We start from the raw sequence: 26,879 nt of genomic DNA on the forward strand, positions 1-26,879 counted from the left end.
CTGCGAAATCACGCTCTCCATAGCAGACGTAAGCAAGAACTTTAAACAAGTCAACATTCACAAGGCCGCAGGGGCAGACAGATTACCAGGACGTGCACTCAGAGCATGCGCGGACCAACTGGCAAATGTCCTCACTGACACTCCCTGACTGAGTCTGTAATTCCTACATGTTTCCAGCAGACCACCGTAGTCCTTGAGCCCAATAAAGCGAAGGTAACCTGCCAAAATGACTACCACCCCATAGCACTCACTTCGGTAGCCATGAAGTGGTTTGAAAGTCTGGTCATTGCTCACATCAACACCATTATCCCGGAAACCCTAGACCCACTCCATTTCACATACTGCCCCAACAGATCCACAGATGACGCAATCTCAATCTCACTCCACACTGCCCTTTCTCACATGGACAAAAGGAACACCTATTTGAGAATGCTGTTCATTTACTACAGATCAGCTTCAACACCATATTGCCCTCAAAACTCATCACTAAGCTAAGGACCCTGGGACTAAACACTTCCCTCTGCAACTGGATCCTGGACTTCCTGATGGGCCACCCCCAGGTGGTAAGGGTAGGCAACAACATATCTACCACGCTGATCCTTAACATGAGGGCTCCTCGGGGTGCGTGATTAGTCCCCTCCTGTACTCCCGGTTCACCACGACTGCGTAGTCAAGCACAACTCCAACACCATCATTAAGTTTTCTGATGACACAACGGTGTTAAGCTGATCACCGACAACGTTAAAACAGTCTATCGGTAGGAGGTCAGAGACCTGGCAGTGTGGTGCCAGCACAACAACCTCTCCCTCAACGTGAGCAAAACAATGGAGATTATCATGGAATACAGGAAGAGGAGGGCTGAAAATGCCCCCATTCACATCAACGGGGCTGTAGCTGAGCAAGTCGAGAGTTAAGTTTCTTGGTGTTCACATCACCAACAAACTATCATGGTCCAAACACAACAAGAATGTCGTGAAGAGGGTATGACAATGCCTTTTTCCCCTCAGGTGACTGAAAAGCTTTGTCATGGGTCCTCAGATCCTCAAAATGTTCTACAGCTGCACCATCGAGAGCATCCTGACCGGTTGCATCCCCACCTGGTAAGGCAACTGCATCTGACCGTAAGGCGCTACAGATGATAATGAATACAGCCCAGTACATTCCTGGGGCCAAGCTTCCTGCCATCCAGATCCAGGACCTCTATACCAGGTGGTATCAGAGGAAGGCCCTAGTCAAAGACTCCAGCCACTCTAGTCATAGACTGTTCTCTCTGCTACCACACGGTAAGCGGTACCGGAGCTCCAAGTCTTGATCCAAGAGGCTTCTAAACAGCTTCTACCCCCAAGCCATAAGACTCCTGAACATCTAATCAAATGGCTACCAAGACTATTTGCATTGTCCCCCCTTTCTACACTGCTGCTACTTTCTGTTATTATCTAAGCATAGTCACTTTTATAACTCTACCTACATGTACATATTACCTCAATTACCTTGACACTGGTGCCCCTGCACTTTGCCTCTGTACCAGTACCCCCTGTATACAGCCCCACTATTGTTATTTACTGCTGCTCTTATCTCTTACTTTTTTCTGTTGGTATTTTCTTAAGTGAGCATTTCACTGTAAGGTCTACACCGGTTGTATTAGGCGCATGTGACAAATAAAATTTGATTTGATATAAACTCATTTTTCATATTTCATTGTTACTTTTTTAGTTGTTATTTTTTACTTTAGTTTATTTGGTAAATATTTTCTTAACTCTATTTTCTTAAAACTGCATGGCTGGTTAAGGGCTTTTAAGTAAGCATTTCACGGTAAGGTCTAAACCTGCTGTATTCGGTGCATGTGAAGGTAAAATTTGATTTGATCATGGACCAGCAAGCTGCCTGCTTTCACAGCATTTCGGGGAATAATCACAGGTGGAAAATATCCGTGGGAATTCACGGGAATTAACGGAAATATATGCAAATTAATATTAATACCATTTAAATATTTTTTGCATTGGATATATTTACCATATCATATGGAGACAGAAACGTAAACCTTTTACCTTATCATAAATAGACATAATTGCAAATGATTAAATCCTTCCAATAGAAATAAAAAACAATTTAGTTACACATTTAACTTTAATTTAAGGAGTTGACTCTTCACATTTGATGATTTCACTGAACAACAAAAGGGAATATTGAATGATGCCCAATGATCCATCGCATCTCCCAAAAACATTTTCAACATAATTATGCAAAATGACAGTCTAGAAACTAAAGCTTTGGTTGTCTTCCTCTCAGGCTTCCATGTCTTCTCACTGGACCTCAATGTCCACCTCTTGAACATCAGACTCTGAGGCCTCATCTTCACTGTCACTTTCCAACCTTATTGAGGATGGCTCGTTGTCAGGCCTAAAAAGCCTCAAATTTTCCCGGATGGCGACCAATTTCTCAATCCTTGTTCAGCCTGTTGCGTGCTTTGGTGTGTGTGTTCACAAACAAGGACCAGTTGCGCTCTGAGGAGGCTGACGTTGGTGGGATTTGTAGGATGATGGAGGCAACAGGGGAAAGCACCTCAAATCCACAAAGTCCCTTCCACCAGGTGGTTGATGAGATATGTTGGCACGACTGCCATATTGCATCTCCATCCCAAAGCCCTTGCTTGGAAGTGTACTTCGCCAGACTGCCAAGAACCTTGCCATCATCCAGGCCAAGGTGACAAGACATGGTAGTGATGACACCATAGGCCTTTTTGATCTCTGCACCAGACAGGATGCTCTTGCCAGCATATTTGGGGTCCAACATGTATGCTGAGGCGTGTATGGGCTTCAGGCAGAAGTCTTCACACTTTTTGATGTATTTCAGAACTGCAGCTTCCTCTGCTTGGAGCAATAGTGAAGTGGGCAGGGCAGGACGGATTTCTTCTCTTACATCAGCAAGCGGAGTCTGAACATCAGACAGGATGGCATTGTCTCGCTCAAACCGTGCAATGGCTACTGCTATAGGTTTCAGGACGTCAGGCTGCTTACCCCCTCCCCCCTCCCTAAATACATCATCCATGAGGATCCTCTCGATGGGGCTGTCCATATCAGCACACTGTGATATGACTATTTCTTGGAGAGACTCCTTCCCCTCCAGGAGAATGTCAAACATGATGACAACACCACCCCAACGGGTGTTGCTGGACAGCTTCAGGTGCTCTTATTCTTCTCACTTTGCTTGGTGAGGTAGATTGCTGCTATAACATGATGACCCTTCACATTTTTAACCATTTTCTTGGCTCTCTTGTAGAGGGTATCCATTGTTTTCAGTGGCATGATGTCTTTGAGGAGCAGATTCAATGCATGAGCAGCACAGCCAATGGGTGTGATGTGAGGGTAGGACTCCTCCACTTTAGACCAAGCAGCCTTCATGTTCGCAGCATTGTAGGTCACCAGTGCAAATACCTTCTGTGTTCCAAGGTCATTGATGACTGCCTTCAGCTCATCTGCATTGTAGAGATTGATGTGTCTGTTGTCCCTTGTGTCTGTGCTCTTGTAGATGATGTAGGGGTGGAGATGATGTAGTTAATTATTACATTCCCTCAAACATTCGACCACCCATCAGAGATGATTGCAATAAACTCTGCTTTCTCTATGATTTGCTTGACCTTCACTTGAACTCTGTTGAACTCTGCATCCAGCAAATTAATTGATAAAGTATGTCTGGTTGGAGGGGTGTATGCTGGGCGAAGAACATTCAGAAATATCTTCCAGTACACATCGCCTGTGAGCATCAGAGGTGAACCAGTTGCATATACAGCTCGAGCAAGACATTCATCAGCATTTCTCTGACTATGTTCCTCCATTGAGTCAAAACACCTTCTGATTTCAGGAGGACCATGAGCTGTTGCTATCAAGAAGGTGTCTGAATCATCGTTTTCATCTCGAATAGAAGTAGAGGGACTTTTGTCAGAGGTTGCTTGTTGTGAGCGCTGAGGGAACTTTATGCACTTGGCCAGATGATTCTGCATCTTTGTTTTATTCTTTACATATGATTGGCACAGTATTTGCAAATGTACACAGCTTTCCCTTCTACATTAGCTGCATTGAAATGTCTCCACACATCAGACAGTGCCTGTGGCATTTTCCTGTAAAGATTAGAAAAAGAATTGTACAAAAATACAAATAATATACAATTCCATGTACAGATAATGTTAGATTAAACAACTCCTTTGTAAGACAACTTTTTTTTTAATGAAACATGTATGGAAACAGGTGAAACAGTTAGCAGGCTCAAGCAAGGTAAAACCCACATGGTAGCAAAAACTAACTAGCAGAAATTGTTAACAAGTTAGAAATTATTTAAAAACACTTTGCAGTAGGCTACTATTAGGCTACTAAAAAAATAACTGTGGTAAAACATATATTCCCCCCACCCAATATTGTAATCAAAACTTACCAGAAAGCATGTAGTCCTTGGCTTAGAAAGCATAGTAGTGTGGGCTCAATAACATCTCATTAGTGTGCAAGATCTTGAGAATCAGCTGTACATGTGATGGAAGAGTGCACTGCACATGTGATGGTAGAACACATTGTGCATGCAGAGGGTTGTAATTCCATTGAATTGGGGATAGTTTAACCAAAATATGCCACAAGACCTAGAATTGCCTTATGTGTATCCCACAAAAAAAGGTTCACTGTTATAAGCTAACGTTTTTGATGAATTTAAGCAAAATTCCCCAAAATCTCCGGCTTAACTCCTATGGAAATTTACCGGAAGGTTTCCGACCCTTTGCAACCCTATCCCAGACCATACTATAAAAATCACTGCATGCTGGTCCTCTAAAGCCTATCATTCCTACATCCGATCTGACATCAACATCAGGAGAGCACACAACATGCTCATCTCTCCGAACCTGCATTAACTCAAGCACTGTTTTCTAGTTCCTGCCTCCTTTCACAGACACCGTCTACCTCCCGCACCGATTCCTACCCAACCAGCCAAAAGAGGGGTGCCTGAATACTCACGGTTTTCTTCCTTCCAGAGTTATTTTCCCTTGCCACAGTCACTTCTGCTTGCTCTCCTGGGGTCTAAGATTGGGTCACTCCATGGGCAGCTCGTCCATATGCTGTACTACCTCAACTATATAGCCAAACATTCAGCACCTGCAGTCCAGAACAACTCACTCCCTGTCCAGGGTTTGACTAATTTGGAGTTCTAATTTTGGGGATTGCCATCACCACAGCAGGCTAACTACCATGGCCTGTTGTCTACAAACCAAACTCTACAGAGTCCACCCCCCCCCCCTCCAGGATCCTTCACCTGCAGTCTTAGGCTTCATCCGGCGTGTTCTCATTCTCTTACTGAATCCTTCTCACATCCATTTAATTCCCTAAAAGATATTAAACCCATTTCAATGTCTGGTCCTTAAACTCATGCAGCCCCTCTCTTTTTCGCCTGGTTCTGCATGTCATGGAAAAGACTCCATCCCAAATCAGAAAGAAAGGCTATCAAGGCTCAATGACATTAAACAACATGGTAAGCTAACATGATGGTCACATGGTCTCACTGTCTCACGTGGTCAAATGAGCTGGAACAACCCCTTGCCAGGTGACAGTGTTCAGTATGGCTGCTCTTCCTGTCACAACAGAGGTATAGTATTCCTAGAGGAAGTTCCAGGTAGAAGTTGCCCCCCTTCCCACTAAATGCTAACCTTAACAGAAGAGGAGGCATGCAGAGGAGAGGAGAGGTGGAGAGGAAAGAGGCAGAGAGGAGAGTTAGGGCTCTATTCAATCTGTATTGCTGAAGCAGGACCAATTGCGTGATTAAAAATGTAAAGGTAATTTCCGATTGCGCCGACATGAATGCAGTCTCTGCCAATGCGGGAAAATTGCCTTTAAATTTAAATAGTTCTGTAACACTGAACTTCCGTAATACGGATTGAATAGAGACCTTAAGCGAGTCAGAGATAGTCTCAGAGAGTCAGAGGCAAAGAGAATCAGAGAGCGGCAGAGGGAGGCCTAGAGGTTCTGATCGTACCTTGAGGCTGGTGCCGGAGGAGCGCTGCGCCCTCGTCGAGGAGCTGCCTCCGTTCTCTGTCGTCCCTCTCTCCTTGGCCGCCGGCTCCATCCTGCACAGATGGCTCACGTTTTCCTTGGGCAAAGTTACCCTTATGGAATTTCTTGGCATTGATGCATGCAACCCTGCAAATAGATGATTCAAGCATGTGACCCAGATCTCTTCCCATCCAAAAAAGTGTGTTTGCAGCAGCATTGCTCCAGTCCGAAGACTAGGAAGGCCAACGAATTCAATTTGATTTTAAGATTTTTTAGGATTGCAGTCCACGGGAAATAAATAACAGTATTTTATTAGAAAAACAAATGTTTTTTCATAGATTAAGACTATAGACTGAGATTTGCCACAATTTGGGCAACAACAAAAAAAGAAAATCAAAGGGGAGATGACACTCAAATACTGCCTAAATCCTAGAATCTTTCTCCTACTTCCAGGAATGGAAGGAGGAATGGGAGGAATGGGAAAAAATGTCAGTCTCTTGATGTGCAAAACTGATAGAGACATACCCCAAGCGACTTACAGCTGTAATCACAGCAAAAGGTGGCGCTACAAAGTATTAACTTAAGGGGGCTGAATAATTTTGCACACCCAATTTTTCAGTTTTTGATTTGTTAAAAAAGTTTGAAATATCCAATAAATGTCGTTCCACTTCATGATTGTGTCCCACTTGTTGTTGATTCTTCACAAAAAATACAGTTTTATATCTTTATGTTTGAAGCCTGAAATGTGGCAAAAGGTCGCAAAGTTCAAGGGGGCCGAATACTTTCGCAAGGCACTGTATATATATATATATTAGTGTAGCTCGTCCAAGAGTGTTGTGTCCAATTTGTATATATATATATATATATATATATATATATATATCTACATACACACACACACACACAAATGTATGTGGACACCCCTTCAAATTAGTGGATTTGGCTATTTCAGCCACACCCGTTGCTGACAGGTATATAACATCGAGCACACAGCCATGCAATCTCCCAACAAACATTGGCAGTAGAATGGCCTTACTGAAGAGATCAGTGACTTTCAACGTGGCACAGTCATGGGAAGGTAAGTCAGTTCGTCAAATTTCTGCCCTGCTAGGGCTACCCTGGTCAACTGTAAGTGCTGTTATTGTGAAGTGGAAACGTCTAGGAGCAACATCAGCTCAGCTGCGAAGTGATAGGCCACAAAAGCTCACAGTGTGTAAAAATCGTCTGTCCTCAGTTGCTACACTCACTACAGAGTTCCAAACTGCCCCTAGAAGCAATGTCAGCACAATAACTGTTCGTCGGGAACTTCATGAAATGGGTTTCCATGGCCGAGCAGCCACACACAAGATCAACCATGTGCAATGCCAAGTGTCGGCTGGAGTGATGTTAAGCTCGCCGCCATTGGACTCTGGAGCAGTGGAAACATGTTCTCTGGAGTGATGAATAATACTTAACCATCTGGCAGTCCAACGGATGAATCTGGGTTTGGCAGATGCCAGGAGAACATTACCTGCCCAAATGCATAGTGCCAACTGTAAAGCTTGGTAGAAGAGGAACAATGGTCTGGGGCTGTGTTTATGGTTTGGGCTAGGCCCCTTAGAATCATTCTAGATGATTCTGTGTTTCCAACTTTGTGGCAACAGTTTGGAGAAGGCCCTTTCCTGTTTCAGCATGACATTGCCCTCGTGCACAAAGTGAGGTCCATACAGAAATGGTTTGTTTAGATCAGTGTTGAACAACTTAACTAGCCTACACAAAGCCGGACCTCACCGACTGCGAGCCAGGCCTAATCGCCCAATTTCAGTGGCCAACCTCACTAATGATCTTGTGGCTGAATGGAAGCAAGTCTCTGCAGCACTGATCTAGTGGAAAGCCTTGCCAGAAGAGTGCAGGCTGTTATAGCAGCAAAGGGGGGACCAACTCCATATTAATGCCCATGATCTTTTTTATATATTCGACAAGCTGGTGTCCACATACTTTTGGTCGTCCACTCTGATTTATATCCATTTATGTGTCAGGTCAAAGGGCACTTGAATGTTTATTGGTCAGTACCTGCCATGTTGTTTGAGATGCTAGCCTGGAAAAACATGCGTTGTGAGACCTTGGCCAATAGATGCCATGTGTCAAGGCAGCAGCTACTCTTCCTGGGGTCCGGCAAACTTAAGGCACTTATACAATTTCAAAAACATTACAATACAGAATTCACAACACACTAAGTGTGTGCCCTCAGGCCCATATTCCACTACCAGATATCTACAACACAAAATCCATGTGTAGGTGAGTATAGTGCGTATGTTATCATGTGTGTGTAAGCACCTGTCTGTGCCTATGTTTGTGTCGCTTCAGGCCCCGCTGTTCCATAAGGTGTATTTTTACCTGCTTTTTAAATCTGATTCTACTGCTTGCATCAGTTACCTGATGTGGAATAGAGTTCTAAGTAGTCATGGCTATATGTAGTACTGTGAGCCTCCCATAGTCTATTCTGGACTTCGGGATTGTGAAGAGAACTCGGGTGGAAAGTCTTGTGGGGTATGCATGGGTGTCCGAGCTGTGTGCTAGTATTTTAAACAGACAGCTCGGTAACTTCAGATTGTTAACACCTCTCTGCGCACGGAACCCGCTAGCGGGCTGAAATTCCACAACATACGTTGATCGCTACATAAATAGTCATATTAAACATTCATGAAAATACAAGTGTCTCACATGTATCGAAAGCCTAGAATCTTGCTAATCCAACTGCGTTGTCAGATTTAAAAAAGGATTTACTGCAAAGGAATACAATGCGATTATCTGAGCATAGAGCCCCATAAAAAAACTATTTTAACCAGCACAGGCGTAACATAATCACAAACTGCATTAAAATAAATAGTTTACCTTTGACGATCTTCATCTGTTTCATCAATTCCAATGCTCATTGTTACACAATGAATGATCTTTTGTTTGATAAAATCCGTTTTTATAGCCTAACAGGAAACATTTTGTGAATCGCTTGTGACGTGAATTCCGTCTCATTCTATTTTCGATGACACATTTCAGGTAAATAACCCACACAAAATGTGACTTTTCCAGTCATGTTTGGTTTCACTGCAATCAACTGGTTTGTTTGTAACACAATCAAACGTGATGGGCCATTCCGCGGGACGTACTGACTGAAAGAAACCGATTTGAAGACAACAGGTCATGACATCATTGTGCACCAATGATTTGCCCGCTGTTTCGTTGATTGACTGTCTTTTAACCCAATGACCACTGATCGTCTTGAAATCTAGCTGGGTAGATAGCCAATGAGCTGAGCTAAATGGCAATACGCCATGTTTATGTGTTGCAAGACCAACCTATGTAGTAAGCTTCAGTGTAAAGTGAGTCATTCGCTATTGAAGTTTCATACCGGAAGGAGCTACGCATATTACGCACTGCATTGTTTGGTGAACGCGCAGATTCAGCTGTTTATATATCAATCATTATGGCGACTATGTCAAGGAAAGCTAAATCTAAGTCTAGATATACAGATGTACACACAACTTTAGAATAAATTGATTGGGAAGGTGAGACAGAGATTGTTGTAGGACGCTTCATTTAGCGATTGTGGAGGAATATTTTTTGAACGGGAGAGGATATCGTTTTGGAGTGGTAAGTTCTTATCATGCTAATGCCCTTGTTTGAAATTAATAATATAAATTTAGAAGCAATATATAAACATGTAATGTCATGAAATGTGAGATGCGTGTGTCTGCCGCCCCACCCCAACCCACATGAAATAGCCTATTTGAGGCTGTTGAGGAGAGGGCAGGACCACATCAATGGCCAAAGTGAAATGAAGACAGTAGATACAGCTAGTCTGTTGTAATATAATAAAGACAGTAGATCTAGCTGGGCTGTCATAATATAATAGAGACAGTAGATCTAGCTGAAAGGTCATAATATAAAAGAGACAGTTGATCTAGCAGGTAATAATAATATAATAATATATTCAACCTAATATATTCAACCTTCAACTCTCTATATATATCTGTTTATTATACCTGTTGATACAGGGCTCATATGTGAAACTATTCTAACTGAACATTTTCTTTCACAGTGACACTGACTCCGAATGGGAGTCTTATCCGATGTCCCGTGTGAATTTAAGTATGCTCTCTCTAATTCTCTCTTTCTCTCTCTCGGAGGACCTGAGCCCTAGGACCATGCGTCAGGACTACCTGGCATGATGACTCCTTGCTGTCCCCAGTCCACCTGGCCTTGCCGCTGTTCCAGTTTAAACTGTTCTGCCCGCGGCTATGGAACCCTAAACTGTTCATTTTTACTCTTGAGGTGCTGTCCTGTTGCACCCTCTACAACCACTGATCTCCACCCAGCACAGCCAGAAGAGGACTGGCCACTCCTCATAGCCTGGTTCCTCTCTAGGTTTCTTCCTAGGTTTTTGCCTGTCTAGGGAGTTTTTCCTAGCCACAGTGCTTCTACACCTGCATTGCTTGCTGTTTGGGGTTTTAGGCTGGGGCTATATAAATAGATTTGATTTGATAGACGACTGAGGGTCTTCCAAATATTGAAAGTGTGTAAATAGTTACCCATGTTATTTTGTAAATGTATATATGTTTTTTTTTTCATATATTTTTTAATCAATAATTATTTTTTCCCATTTTTTTCCATTTTTTTTCCTCAATTTTTTGGAGGGGTGTGTTAGAATACCATTTTGGTATTTTGTATATAGTTATTTGTATCAAAATGTATACCTTCACCTATTTGGCCACTTGGGTACATTTGGGCTAATTGTGTGGGACACCTGGGTGACTTCATGATAAATGTCATGTAGAACACTCATTTTGGAAGTTATCATTCTGAAACTTTGCACAAGTACTGTTGCCCTGTTATATTTTCCACTGAAATTGTCCCCATCATCCTATCCGAATGTTTGTTTTATCTTGTTCATTTTAAATATGATACAAAAATAAAAAATGTATGTTTTTTTTCATTGTTTTATCTAAACCAGATCTATTGTGTTATATTCTCCTACATTCAATTCACATGTACACAAACTTCAGAGTGTTTTCTTTCAAATGGTACGAAGAATATGCATATCCTTGGTTCTGTGCCTGAGCTACAGGCTGTTAGATTTGGGTGTCTTCAGGCGGAAATTGCACAAAGTAGGGGGGGAGCTGTAAGAAGTTTTAACACCTCTTACAATAACATGTAATGAGGAAGTCAATCTCTCTTCCACTTTGAGCCATGAGAGATTGACATGCATGTCATTAATGTTGGCTCTCTGTGTACTTTTAAGGGCCAGCCGTGCTGCCCTGTTCTATGAGGAAGTCAATCTCTCTTCCACTTTGAGCCATGAGAGATTGACATGCATGTCATTAATGTTGGCTCTCTGTGTACTTTTAAGGGCCAGCCGTGCTGCCCTGTTCTGAGCCAATTTTCCCAAGTCACTCTTTGTGGCACCTGACCCAGACGACTGAACAGTAGTCCAGGTGCGGCAAAACTAGGGCCTGTAGGACCTGCCTTGTTGATAGTGTTGTTAAGAAGGCAGAGCAGCACTTAATTATGGACAGACTTCTCACCATCTTAGCTACTTTTGCATCAATATGTTTTGACCATGACAGTCACCTCAACTTGCTCAATTTCCACATTATTCATAACGAGATATAGTTGAGGTTTAGGGTTTAGTCAAGGATTTGTCCCAAATACAATGCTTTTAGTTTTGTAAATATTTAGGACTAACTTATTCCTTGTTACCCATTCCAAAACTAAGTGCGGCTCTTTGTTAAATGTTGCTGTAATTTCAGTCGCTGTAGTAGCTGATGTGTATAGTGTTGAGTCATCCGCATACATAGACACACTGGCCTTATTCAAAGCCAGTGGCATGTCATTAGTAAAGATTGAAAAAAGCAAGGGGCCTAAACAGCTACCCTGGGGAATTCCTGCTTCTACCTGGATTATGTTTGAGAGGCTTCCATTAAAGAACACCCACTGTGTTCTGGTAGACAGGTTATCCACATTATAGCAGGGGTGTAAAGCCATAACACAAGTTTTTCCAGCAGCAGACTAAGATCGATTATATCAAAAGCTGCACTGAAGTCTAGTTTTCTTATCGGCTGTTGTTATTGGCCGGGGGGGGTCAGGGAGTGTTTAAACGTCTTACTCCAGTGGATCCCAAACTCGGTCCACGTTTTGTTTTTTGCCCTAACACCACACAGCTGATTCAAATAATCAGAGCTTGATTAGTTGAATATTTGAATCAGCTGTGTAGTCCTAGGGAAAAAAACAAAACGTACACCCCTTGGGGTCCTGAGGACTGAGGAGTTTGGGAAATCCTGTCATACATCGGCTACGGAGAGCGTGATTACACAGTCATCTGGAACAGCTGGTGTGGTCATGCATTGTTCCGTGTTGCTTGCCTCAAAGCGAGCATAGAAGGCATTTAGCTCGGCTGGTAGGCTAGCGTCACTGGGCAGCACTGGGTTTCCCTTTCTAATCTGTGATAGTTTGCAAGCTTTGCCACTTCGAGCATCAGAGTCAGTGTAGTAATATTCGATCTTAGTCCTGCATTGATGCTTTGCCTGCTTGATGGTACGTCAGAGCCCGTAAAGAGATTTCTTATAAGCGTCTTGTTTAGAGTTCTGCTCCTTGAAATCAGCAGCTCTAGCCTTTAGCCCACTGCGGATGTTGCCTATAATCCATGGCTTCTGGTTGGGATATGTACGTACGGTCACTGTGGGGATGATGTCACCGATGCACTTATTAATGAAGCCGGTGACTTGATGTGGTTTACTCAATGCCATCGGATGAATCTCGGAACATATTGCAGTCCGTGTTAGTGAAACAGTCCTGTAGCCTAGCATCCACTTCATCGGACCACTTCCGTATTGAGCGAGTCACTAGTACTTCCTGTTTGAGTTTTTGCTCGTAAGCAGGAATCAGGAGGATAAAGTTATGATCAAAATTGCCAAATGGAGGGTGAGGGAGAACTTTGTACACATCTCTATGTGTGGAGTAAAGGTGATCTAGAGTTTGTTTTCCTCTAGTTCATGGGTGGGCAACTCCAGTCCTCAATGGCCTGATTGGTGTCAGACTTTTTCTCCATCCCTATCAAACACAGCTGATTAATCATATTGTGTACTAAACTAAAGATCATGATTAGGTGATTATTGGAGTCAAGTGTGTTAGCTGGGGCTGGGGAAAAAACTGCCACCATTCAGGCCATCGAGGACTGGAATTGCCCCCTCCTGCTCTAGTTGCACATGTGACATACTGGTAGAAATGAGGTAAAACCGGATATCTGTTTTCCTGCATTAAGAAACACCACCTCTGCATTAAGAAGCACCACCTCTGGATAAGCATTTTCTTGTTTGCTTATGGCCTTATACTGTATATTATCAATGTCCTTGTTCAGCCACGATTCGGTGAAACATAGGATATTACAGTTTTTGATGTCCTGTTGATAGGATAGTCTCGAATGGAGCTCATCCAGTTTATTCTCCAGTGATTGCACATTCGCCAGTTGAACGGAGGTAAAGGCAGATTATCCACTCCCCGACGCAGTCAGCTCTTCGACCTCTGTAACGGTGTCTCCTCTTCATACAATTGACGGGGATGTGGGCCTGTTCCGGGAAGAGCGGTACATAATTCGCTTCAGACTCATTAAAGAAACAAATCCTTGTCCAGTTCGAGATGAGTAATCGCTGTTCTGATGTCCAAAACCTATTTATTTTGGGTCATAGGAAATGATGGCGGAAACATTATGTACTAAAAAGTTAAAAACAGTGGGGGAAAAAACACACAAAATAGCACAATTGGTCAGGAGCCCATAAAACGGCAGCCATCCTCTCCGGCACCCATGTTAACTGATACCAGTTTTGACTTAAAGTGGTTTGACAATCTATGGCAAGACTTGAAAATGGCTGGTTAGCAATGATCAACAACCAATTTGACAGAGCTTGAAGAATAAAAATAAAAAAGTGCAAATATTGTACAATCCAGGTGTGCAAAACTCTTAAGAGATTTACCAAGTAAGACTCACAGCTGTAATTGCTGCCAAAGGCGATTCTAACATGCATTGAACACATACGAAAGCAAGATATGTGTTTTATTTTTCACACATTTATTACAAATGTTAGACTTTTTTCCACTTTGAAATTACAGAGTATTTGGTGTAGATCTTGGACAAAAAAACAATTAAATCCATTTTAAATCCACAACAAAATGTGGGAAAAATATCAAAGGGTGTTAATACTTTATGAAGGCACTGTACTTTTTGAATTGATGACTCACTTTAAACACAGAGTTCAATTGTTACAGCATTCTCATTCAGGGCCGCAACAAATATAGCCTCTTACAAAGCACACCTCAAAATGTGTTAAAGAGCCAAACGCTCTAACCACCAGGTTACCTGCTGCCCTATATATGGTAGGGCACTGTATTCTGTGGGGTGGAATTACAGTATCTTTCGAAATATAGACATTTTCCGACCTTGCGCCATTTCCGACAGTGTGCCGCACAGTTAAACATTTCCGAGTTTGTGTGTGTGTTGATAATACCTCAAATTACCGTATGAAATGTAGTTTTCTGTTACAGTGTAGGTAGGCAGATTCCTCACCTAAATTCACTGTGAATCTTTGATGCATACAAAGCATAAATTACATGATTTGTGATGGAGTACGAGTCATGGGTTTCCAAAAACACTCGAACTGCAAGTAGCCTAAATAAATAAACGCTAACACACATATAGTTGTCTTCGTGGTCGACCTATCTGACAGCTTCGGTCTATTCCAGCTGTGATGCTCAGCATAAGTAAAGCGTCACAACAAAAGCTATCAAACACTTGTGTAGGAGAAGAAGAAAAAATGTTGAGTCACTTACCAAGTCTACCACGAAACAATCGCCCTATATTTTCCAATGAGGTAATACAACAACCTATGACAAAAGCGCGTAATATTCCCGGTGGAAGAGAGTTTTGGACAGCGCAGAGTGCGCGGCAGATGTCTCGAGCTCAGGGGAAACTTCTCATATGGATGAAGAGCAGTAAAGCCACCGGCTATTAAAGGTCATAGAAGAAGGTATTTCTCAAAAGTTCTTCTTCCCGCATTTTGTCTTCATCACAATTCCAATTATCTAAATATTTGACCTCAATCAGACCGAGTTTCCACAACATTCTCGCTAAGAAGTTAAATCTGTGTGCAACCCTTAACGCTGCTTGTAGAAATTAGCTCACGCACGTGATAACTCTTGAGCGGGAGAGAGGCTATGCGCACAATATGATGATATGTATCCTACTTCCAGAGTTGATTCGCTCGAACACAAAGCTTCTCGATGGACAAAAAGTAAAACAACCGTTTTTAATTTGTTAGCCGTTATTATGTTGTGATTGAAAATAGGTAAAGTGATGGGAAAGTCATTCATCTTCAAAGGGGCGTTGTGGTGTTGGGCATGATGCTTCACCAAAACATGTTCTAAAATAATCCTATCTCATGCCAGACACAATTTAGCATGTGACGTCTGCAATGCAAATTTGATGTCAGTGAGAGAAACAATAAGGCAAACAGATGTTATAGTGTATAGAATTGTCACATAACAAGGCATAATAGAACATAACAATTCTACTTATATAAGGTAGCCTAGTCCATATTATAAACCGGGTGGTTCGAGCCCTGAATTCTTGACAGCCATGGTATATCAGAACTTATACCACGGGTATTTTTACTACTCTAATTATGTAGGTAACCAGTTTTTAATAACAATAAGGCACTCGGAGGTTTGTAGTATTTGGCCAATATACCACGGCTAAGGGCTGTATCCAGGCACTCCGCTTTGCGTCGTGCATAAAGATCTGCCCTTAGCTGTGGTATATTAGCCATATACCACACCCCCTCTGGCCTTATTGCTTAAATATAACACTTCCACTAATCACACACACACAGGCACACACACACACACACAGAGAGTTGGGTAGGTTACTTTGTAAATGTAATTCGTCACAATTACTAGTTTCCTGTCCAAAATTGTCATTGATTTGCATTGGACTTGTGCCACAAATACTAACAAGTTAGTGTTTGAAAAAAAGTGGCCATACAAAACCGAAGCATGGGTTGCTGTCATACCTTGTCCCTAGACTGCTTACAGATTAAGGAAACCAATACGTAATTTTGTAATTTGGGTGAACAATCCCTTTAAAATTGAGATTTCTTAAAAAAGGAACATCACTTAATAGCAGGAACAGCACCAATCTGAGATGGTGGATTTCATGGCTTGCTGAAATGACATGGAACAACCCAGTAGCTTACAGGCAGCTCAGTGGCAAGTATAATTCTGTATTTAATATTACCATACACCTACTGTACTGTGATATAAATACAGTATCAAAGCAAGTACTGTGTAATGACACAGTAAAATAGACTGTATTATATACTGCAAAAAAAAAAAAAAAGTAGATGCACCCATAATTTGAATTAATTAATGGACATTTATTGAGGGGAGGGGTTTATTTTTTACAGTATTTTACTGTAATTACAAGGTATTGGTGTAAGCAGGTTGGCTGCTAGGTAAAGTGTTTACACATTACAGTATATTAACAATTTTGTGTTTTATATCACTTGCACTTCTTGAGGTAATAACAAAGGCTACCAAACTGGCAGCTACACAGGGCAAAAACAGACCAAAAGGACATGGCAAAATACTCATCCATTAAAGAGTTAACACTTGCTGCCACTCCAATCTGCCCCCTATACCAATCGAGGGGGCACTATAATCACATAGGAGTTAAATTGTTACAGCATTCTCACTTGCGTGTGCAACAAATATAGTGTATGTAGCCTCTTACAAGGCACTCCTCCAAATATGTTAATGAGCCAGAAACAACAATACCATGCACCTAGTGGTCAAAAGGTTTTTGGGGCTCCAAAGATACGGTACGGTACTGTATTCTGTGGGGTGGTATTACAGTAGCATTCCAAATACAGCAATTCTTTCCCCTCCCACAACCTTTTCCCCCAACGCACTATAATTTACAGAATGCTGCAGTAAAACGTTTCCGAGTGTTTTACTGTTGATAATACCCCAAATTACCATATAATTACAGTTATCCGTTACAGTGACTGTAACTGATTACATGGAATCTGATTACAAAAAATGTAATCTGTTACTCCCCAACCCTGGACACACACACATCTTTGTCTTAGTACTATCCTTGTGGGGACCAAAAAATGTATTCCCATTAAAATCTTATTTTCCCTAACCCACCCTAGTTGTAACCCTTTCCCTTTCCCTAACATGCTGACTAAACTGGCCGCCTTTGAGCGTTGCAAAATAAATGTATACATACATGTTATTCAATCATTTCATCCAAATTGCTTGCGCGCGTCAACGGCATCTGTGTAGCGAGGTGTTAAGAACGAACATGGTTCTATTTTAGACTCTTGACACGCTGCAAATCCCACCTCTCCTATCGACTCATTGGTTTTTATCAGCCTACTAACCCATGTCTGTGATTGAAAGATGAACAAGATCCACACTCCAGTCCAGTTGGTGGCGGTAATGCAACTAAAATTGGTTTCCAACCGTCATATATAATCCACAGAAGGAGAAGGAGAAGCAAGATGGAGAGATTAATCAAAGAAAACTAATTTAAAACTAACTAGGTTTCCCCTTTTATGTGTCTTAATTGTCGGAGTAGAGAACACACGATTTTGTATGACTCAAAATGGTTAGAAATTCTACAAAGATCCAGCATAAAAAGGACCATATGCATTTCAGGTACAATAACAACCCAATGTTATCTCCCAGGACAAATTATCTTTCAAAAACTATAGGTGGTATTCTGCCTCCTCCCTACAGTTTTCAGCAGTTAGCTTCACCCACGACTGCCTCATGTGAACTACAATCCCGACTCTGTGTTTTAACATTTAGAAATGTCAATAACCATTGCTTGCAATACGGCTTTCTAAACATAAATGGATTGCCCTTATCTGTCTGTTTTCAGTAAACAAGTGCTGTAACATGGAGATATGGCTGTGTGGGAACACTAACCCTTTAAAGGTGTGAATCAATTTAACCTTTTGTTTTTAGACAATTATTTCTTGCTGATATGAAAGATAAGATCCAACAGGCCTGCTAAATGTGATTGAGATCTGGGCTCTTCACTGGTCATGGCAGGACACTGACATTCCTGTCTTGCAGGAAATCACGCACAGAACGAGCAGTATGGCTGGTGGCATTGTCACGCTGGATGGTCATGTCAGGATGAGCCTGCAGGAAGGGTACCACATGAGGGAGGAGGATGTCTTCCCTGTAATGCACAGTGTTGAGATTGCCTGCAATGACAACAAGCTCAGTCCGATGATGCTGTGACACACCGCCCCAGACCATGAAGGATCCTCCAAATCCAAACCGCTCCCGCTCCAGAGTACAGGCCTTGGTGTAACGCTCATTCCTTCGGCGATAAATGCAAATCCGACCATCATCCCCAGTGAGACAAAACCGTGACTCGTCAGTGAATCGCACTTCTTGCCAGTCCTGTCTGGTCCAGCGACGGTGGGTTTGTGCCCATAGGTGACGTTGTTGCCGGTGATGTCTGGTGAGGACCTGCCTTACAACAGGCCTACAAGCCCGCAGTCCAGCCTCTCTCAGCCTATTGCGGACAGTCTGAGCACTGATGGAGGGATTGTGTGTTCCTGGTGTAACTTGGGCAGTTGTTGTTGCCATCCTGTACCTGTCCCGCAGGTGTGATATTTGGATGTACCGATCCTGTGCAGGTGTTGTTACATGTGGTCTGCCACTGCTAGGACGCTCAGTTGTCCGTCCTGTCTCCCTGTAGCGCTGTCTTAGGCATCTCGCAGTACGCACATTGCAATTTATTGCCCTTGCCACATCTGCAGTCCTCATGCCTCCTTGCCTAAGGCATGTTCACGCAGATGAGCAGGGACCCTGGGCATCTTTCTTTTGGTGTTTTTCAGAGTCCGTAGAAAGCCCTCTTTAGTGTCCTATGTTTTCATAACTGTGACCTTAATTGCCTATCGTCTGTAAGCTGTTAGTGTCGTAACGACCGTTCCACAGGTGCATGTTCATTAATTGTTCATGGTTCTTTGAACAAGCATGGGAAACCGTGTTTAAACCCCTTACAATGAAGATCTGTGAAGTTATTTGGATTTTTACGCATTGTCTTTGAAAGACAGGGTCCTGAAAAAGGGATGTTTCTTTGTTTGCTGAGTTTATATATATGTGTGTGTGTATATATATATATATATATATATATATAGTGCAAAATAGAGTTCTTCCTTTAGTATATCTTTTCATGGTGCTATAAAGAACCTTTTCCAAAGTTTCTTTAAAGAACCATTAAAAAAAGGTTAGCGTATCAAACAGGGTTCTGCTATCGTTGCAACCTTTTTTGGTGCCACAGAGAACCCTTTTTAATTCATCTTTATAGATCCTTAATGGAGAATGGTTCTATTAAGAACCTTTCTCAACATAAAAGGTTCTTCAAATAACCGTTTGAAGAACCATACAGGGGCTCTTATTCTGGTTAGCCAAACAGTAAAAAACATAAGTTACTGGCAGCCCTTTATAAAAAAAAAGTACAGTATGTTTCGATACATTTCAAAGAAACTTTGGTTTAACAGTAGACTACTGTAAAGAAGTGCTGTCTCCCCAGAACAATTGTTTATTTATTTTTTAAATGTCCAAGAGAATCCAACATCCTCCCCAGACCTAGTGCTGTTGCTCTAGGTCTGGGATTTCCGAGACTACTAACTATCACTAGCTAACAGGGAAGAAGTACAACCTACAACACATAAATGTCTCCTAGCCTCCCATGCATAGGCTACTTTCTGCCTCTACACTGTAGAATGTACAATAACTTACTGGTAGCAATTAGCCAGTAAATAACAGTAATGTATTTTACAGTACAGCTACTGTAATCCATTTTATGGTAATCCATTTTATTGCACACATATTTTTACTGTAATCAAATGTACGGTATATTATTGGAATTACTGAATGTAGCGACATATTACCCAGTGTTCTTTGCTAGTTTTCATTTTTGGTCATTTAGTGAGCACTCTTGTCCTTAGCAATTTAAAGGCAGGGCGTTCAACCAAGGTTGATTCAAGAATTTATCCCAGTCATAGCAAGAAAAATATTTATGTAACTGTTGTTGCAGTTAAGGATACATTGGTCAACAAAATAATTGTATTTACAACAAGATATCTTATTATATATCTCTTAATATCTCTGGATAGTGCCAATACAATCAAACAAAGTTTTTTTTAAATCGACGCCTTTCGGCTGCATGGCCTTCATCAGGGAGTACAACCCTGACGAAGGCCATGCAGCAGAAAGACGTTGGTTTGTAAAAAAAATTGTTTCTATTGAACATGCCATACTAATAAAGGCATTTTAATTAATTATATGAAGATTGCCTTGGTCCTCCTTTCTTTTTGATGACCAAAGAGCACCTTCTATCTACCAAAATGTACTATTGTGTATCTTAGTAGCACTTCCCTTCCTCCTCTTTCTACTAGTGCCAATACAATACAGAGATATTCATGGTATCTTGATACACAGTACAATACAGTAAAAGTGTAAACGTAAAAAAATATATATACAGTGGGGCAAAAAAGTATTTAGTCAGTCACCAATTGTGCATGTTCTCCCACTTAAAAATATGAAAATTTACAGGCCTCTCTCATCATAGGTACACTTCAAATATGACAGACAAAATGAGGAGAAAAAAATCCAGAAAATCACATTGTAGGATTTTTTAATGAATTTATTTGCAAATTATGGTGGAAAATAAGTATTTGGTCACCTACAAACAAGCAAGATTTCTGGCTCTCACAGACCTGTAACTTCTTCTTTAAGAGGCTCCTCTGTCCTCCACTCGTTACCCGTATTAATGGCACCTGTTTGAACTTGTTATCAATATAAAAGACACCTGTCCACAACCTCAAACAGTCACACTCCAAACTCCACTATGGCCAAGACCAAAGAGCTGTCAAAGGACACCAGAAACAAAATTGTAGACCTGCACCAGGCTGGGAAGACTGAATCTGCAATAGGTAAGCAGCTTGGTTTGAAGAAATCAACTGTTGGCGCAATTATTAGGAAATGGAAGACATACAAGACCACTGATAATCTCCCTCAATCTGGGGCTGCACGCAAGATCTCACCCCGTGGGGTCAAAAGGATCACAAGAACGGTGAGCAAAAATCCCAGAACCACACGGGGGACCTAGTGAATGACCTGCAGAGAGCTGGGACCAAAGTAACAAAGCCTACCATCAGTAACACACTATGCCGCCAGGGACTCAAATCCTGCAGTGCCAGACGTGTCCCCCTGCTTAAGCTAGTACATGTCCAGGCCCGTCTGAAGTTTGCTAGAGAGCATTTGGATGATCCAGAAGAAGATTGGGAGAATGTCATATGGTCAGATGAAACCAAAATAGAACTTTTTGGTAAAAACTCAACTCGTCGTGTTTGGAGGACAAAGAATGCTGAGTTGCATCCAAAGAACACCATACCTACTGTGAAACATGGGGGTGGAAACATCATGCTTTGGGGCTGTTTTTCTGCAAAGGGATAAGGATGACTGATCCGTGTAAAGGAAAGAATGAATGGGGCCATGTATCGTGAGATTTTGAGTGAAAACCTCCTTCCATCAGCAAGGGCATTGAAGATGAAACGTGGCTGGGTCTTTCAGCATGACAATGATCCCAAACACACCGCCCGGGCAACGAAGGAGTGACTTCGTAAGAAGCATTTCAAGGTCCTGGAGTGGCCTAGCCAGTCTCCAGATCTCAACCCCATAGAAAATCTTTGGAGGGAGTTGAAAGTCCGTGTTGCCCAGCAACAGGCCCAAAACATCACTGCTCTAGAGGAGATCTGCATGGAGGAATGGGGCAAAATACCAGCAACAGTGTGTGAAAACCTTGTGAAGACTTACAGAATACGTTTGACCTCTGTCATTGCCAACAAAGGGTATATAACAAAGTATTGAGATAAACTTTTGTTATTGACCAAATACTTATTTTCCACCATAATTTGCAAATAAATTCATTAAAAATCCTACAATGTGATTTTCTGGATTTTTTTTCTCATTTTGTCTGTCATGGTTGAAGTGTACCTATGATGAGAATTACAGGCCTCTCTCATCTTTTTAAGTGGGAGAACTTGCACAATTGGTGGCTGACTAATACTTTTTTGCCCCACTGTATATACAGGATTTTACTGCAATTACAAGTGATTAAAACAAACAGGTTGGCATTTGCATTTTACAACATATTAATAATTACTAGGTGTTTTATATCACTTGCACTTCTAGAGGCCTAAACAAAGGCTTCCAAACTGGCCATGATTACAGGGCAAAACATATTGAATGGATATGGGTAAATATCCAACCATTAAAAGGTGTAAGATCCTCTACCAATCTGATCTGTGCCCTATATATACACTGTACTGAACAAGAATATAAACACAACATCAGTGTTGGTCCCATGTTTCCTGAGCTGAAATAAAAGATTGCAGAAATGTTCCATATGCACAAAAAGGTTATTTCTCTCGATTTATGTGCAGAATTTTCTTTACATCCCTGTTAGTGCGCATTTCTCCTTTGCCAAGATAATTCATCAACCTGACAGGTGTGGCATATCAAGAAGCTTATTAAACAGCATGATCATTACACAGGTTCACCTGGAGACAATAAAAGGGCACTCTAAAATGTGCAGATTTATCACACAACAAAAATGGCACAGATGTCTCAAATTTTGAAGGAGTGTGCAATTGGCATGCTGACTGCAGGAATATTGCCAATACAATACTGTCCAACAGAGCTGTTGCCAGGGAATTTAATGTTTCTGCCTACCATATGTCGTCTCCAACGTCATTTTAGAGAATTTGGTAGTACTTCCAACCGGCCTCACAACTGCAGACCACGTGTAACCATGCCATCCCGGGACCTCTACACCCAGTTTCTTCACCTGCGGTATAGTCTGAGGAAGGGGGGTGTTCTGAGGAGTATCTATATATGGAATAAGCCATTTTGTGGGGAGAAACTCATTCTGATTGGCTGGACCTGGCTCCCCAGTTAGTGGGCCACTGCCCACCCATGGCTGAATCCCTGCCCAATCATGTGAAATCCATAGATTAGGGCCTACTGAATTTATTTAAATTCACGGATTTCCTTCAATGAACTGTAACTCAGTAAAGATTTAGAATTTGTTGCATATACAGTTTTTGTTCAGTTTACACTTAATTGTTAGGGAACTACTAACACATGTCAATTAAATTGGTACAGGACTCTCACAAACAGGGGAAACAAATATAGCCACTTACAAGGAACGCCTTAAAATATGTTAATGAGTCAGTGATTCATTCTCCTCCCACAATGTACCATAATTTACAGTATGCTGAAGTAAATATATAGCAAAACAACTATACAGTGCTTTATTGTTGAATTGTATTCTAAATAAAATCTGCAATTGCTAATAGTGAATATTTAACTGTATATGACTTGCCTTAACAAATGCTTCTAAACTGACAGTGACTACAGAAAAAAGGTTTGAGACTTGCTGCCTCTCCGATCTGTCTTCTACATAAATGTAATTGCTAGGGAACCACTACCACATATAACTTCAATTGGTACAGCACTGACGTGTACAACAAATATAGCCTCTTACAAGACATGTCTCAAAATATGTTAATGAGTGAGAAACAACAATACCATGCACCCACTACTTTTCAAAAGGCACACAAAAAATGCAGTATGGTACTGTATTCTTAATTACAGTAAATTACTGGCAGCAATTTGCTGTAGAGTTACAGGACAAGATTTGTAGAATTCCTAAAATACAGTATATTACCGTATTCTGTGGGGGTACATCATTCTCACTCACGGGTGCAACAAATATAGCCTCTTGTCACGAACCGGCTCAAAGCCCGTAACAAAAAGGGAGACAACGTGGAGATAAGGAATAACAAACAAAAAATATATTAACTGAGGTAACCTATATACAAATAAACAAGTGTGTTTGTAATCAGTAGTGTAAGTGAGTGGTTGCATGTAGAGATGTGATAATGAGGAGTGTTGAAAGATGCCAAAATCAAATCAAATCAAATTTATTTATATAGCCCTTCGTACATCAGCTGATATCTCAAAGTGCTGTACAGAAACCCAGCCTAAAACCCCAAACAGCAAGCAATGCAGGTGTAGAAGCACGGTGGCTAGGAAAAACACCCTAGAAAGGCCAAAACCTAGGAAGAAACCTAGAGAGGAACCAGGCTATGTGGGCCGGTCCTCCAGGCTATGTGGCCAGTCCTCTTCTGGCTGTGCCGGGTGGAGATTTTAACAGAACATGGCCAAGATGTTCAAATGTTCATAAATGACCAGCATGGTCGAATAATAATAAGGCAGAACAGTTGAAACTGGAGCAGCAGCACGGCCAGGTGGACTGGGGACAGCAAGAAGTCATCATGTCAGGTAGTCCTGGGGCATGGTCCTAGGGCTCAGGTCCTCCGAGAGAGAGAAAGAAAGAGAGAATTAGAGAATTCACACAGGACACCGAATAGGACAGGAGAAGTACTCCAAAGCAAACAAACAAACAAACCGTCCACAAAAAAATGCTACATCCAAAATCAAACAATGTGTCTGCATGGAGAGAGTCTCAATGAATGGGTAAAAGGTATATTTATCCCGGGACACACCCGGGCCCAGGAGTGTCCCATTTTGCTGACAACTCTCCCAGCTCGGTCCACCGACATCCTAATAAGGAAAACAACAGCAATGAGAAAGAATTTGGCAGACAGAGTGTGAGGGTCGTCACACTCTTACAAGGCACACCTTACAATATTTGAATGAGTACTGTTGATTAATACTGTAAAACACATTAACAGTATTTTACTGTGCATTCTACAGTGTTTTACTGTTAAAATGACAGAAAGGTCTTACAGTGTGCTGTAAAACAAATATATGGTATTTTACTTTGGATTCTATGGTAATATACTGTATTCAGTTTTAACAGTATCATACTGCTGATACAGTAAGTTACTGATAAAATTACAAAAACGGCTAACAGAGTAACATTAAAACTGAAACTAAATAATACAAAAACAAAATAGGAATGTTTTTATCAAACTAAAACTGAAAGTCGGAAAACGAACTGAAACTAAAATGAAATTCAATTAAAAATCTAAAAACAAATCGAAATAAAAACTTGATATAAATTAACAACTATAATTACCTTGGATAATTGTACTTTAATATTCAAAATACTGGATAGAGAAATGACCATTATACAAGGGACCCTATTCAATCTGTATCGCTGAAGCTGTGAAGGAACACAGCCTTTAAATTCCAATCACGCTGTAATGCTGACCTTCTGCGATATGTTTTGAATAGAGCCCTAGCTTATCCACACATCTACCCTAAAAGGTAACGAATAATACCATCTGAGATATGTGTACCTCTGAAAGTGCATTATGTATGTGTATTTCAATCTTTTTGTACCCCCGGGAGCAATATTGTATGCTAACCATACCCTTTTTTTCTGAGAGTGTATGTTATGTGTCTTATATGTACCAAACAGTCACCACATATGAACTTAGCTCTTAGGAAATAAAAGTTATTTATATTGAATCACATAGTGCTCACCACCTCCTAATAATTTATCAGCATATGACTACTTATTGAGATTCATTTCACCATAGGAGTTTAACCATAGGAGTTGGTAAGACAGCACAAACAGATCTGGGACCACTAGCCCATGCTACAGTAGGCAGGCCTATAGGCATTACACTCAAATACTTGTGATTCATTATGTTGAACCAGAGCTGTTTACAGAACTCTCAAGGATCACATAGATGCGGTAAAGAGGTCAATGGAACTTGACCCAAACAATGGAAAGGGCCATGGAAACTGGTGGGGGAAAGATCCCGAATATTCTCATTACCCCCCAGCAAAACTAGACTACATTTAGGCTATTGTTTATTTGTGTATTTCATACTATGTTGAGGTAAAAAAAAAAAAAATAGGATCAACTGCATTACAGTTAAAAATGACTTTGACTAACACCACCGATTTCTCTAAGCTAGCTAAGCTACGTATTTAATCGAATGGGAGTTAGCATTTAGGAGTCACTTCTAAACATGAAAAGGGACTATGTCTAAATGTAATGCATCGAAAACAGCCAAATATATCCAAATGGGACTGTAGTAACCACATTGGGCCTGTTACAATACATCAATCATGACAGATTTGACAAATATTCTTTGTTAGATCAGATTTGTTGAATGTGCGCCAACCCAGCATCCTTCTGTCCCCAACGGTCTGTGGAGTTGGAATTCGGTCCTGTGTTTCTCTGTTGCCGTGGCGACCATATGTATCTGTCGTAAGTAATGAGTGAGAATTTGGTGGGTTGGAATAAGTGGGTCAATCTGGTTCCATAGGATGTTTCTGCCCAGCCATGATCATCACCCCTAAAGTATTCCCTGACTCTTCTACATGTTGGCCTATCTTTACGATGCCAGATTCAGAGGGGTAAAGCATGATATGCAGAACAGTATTCGTAGCTTGCACTGGTGTGGTTATCAAAGTGCACTGCTGTGCTTTAAGTAGGGATTCCCTAGAGAGGGATTTGAGCAGAGATTAAACCAGCCAGGCCTCCTTCTTCTACAATACACTGGAGGAATGACTTTCTCTCAGCCAGCAGCCATACAGAAGAAAGCTAATTCCCCACCTTCCTCTGCTCCTCTCTGTGCTTTCACTCAACCTTGAGTCATTGTCTCCTACTGACAACACTACTATTTGTGGGGTATTTACTGTAACTGATTGCTGAAATCCAACAGGGATTTTTTATTAATTCTGTAGTGT

At 41.4% G+C, this 26,879-nt stretch overlaps 1 protein-coding gene across 2 annotated transcripts in view; it reads right to left on the bottom strand.

The window, feature by feature from the left end:
- LOC112216885 (solute carrier organic anion transporter family member 1C1-like) overlaps nucleotides 1-15,468 on the bottom strand; it is a 52,149-nt gene extending 36,681 nt beyond the window's left edge. For both annotated transcript variants that reach the window (XM_042300195.1, XM_042300194.1), the window contains exons 1-2: nucleotides 14,886-15,468; nucleotides 6,010-6,173 (exon numbers count right to left, since the gene is read on the bottom strand). In XM_042300195.1, coding sequence (XP_042156129.1) covers nucleotides 6,010-6,159 — 150 coding nt within the window. In that variant the 5' untranslated portion in view covers nucleotides 6,160-6,173; nucleotides 14,886-15,468. The remainder of the gene's footprint in view (nucleotides 1-6,009; nucleotides 6,174-14,885) is intronic.
- Between the last annotated feature and the right edge of the window lie 11,411 nt (nucleotides 15,469-26,879).

This window comes from Oncorhynchus tshawytscha, linkage group LG17 (genome assembly GCF_018296145.1).
Source record: "Oncorhynchus tshawytscha isolate Ot180627B linkage group LG17, Otsh_v2.0, whole genome shotgun sequence".
Taxonomy (NCBI): Eukaryota; Metazoa; Chordata; class Actinopteri; order Salmoniformes; family Salmonidae; genus Oncorhynchus; species Oncorhynchus tshawytscha.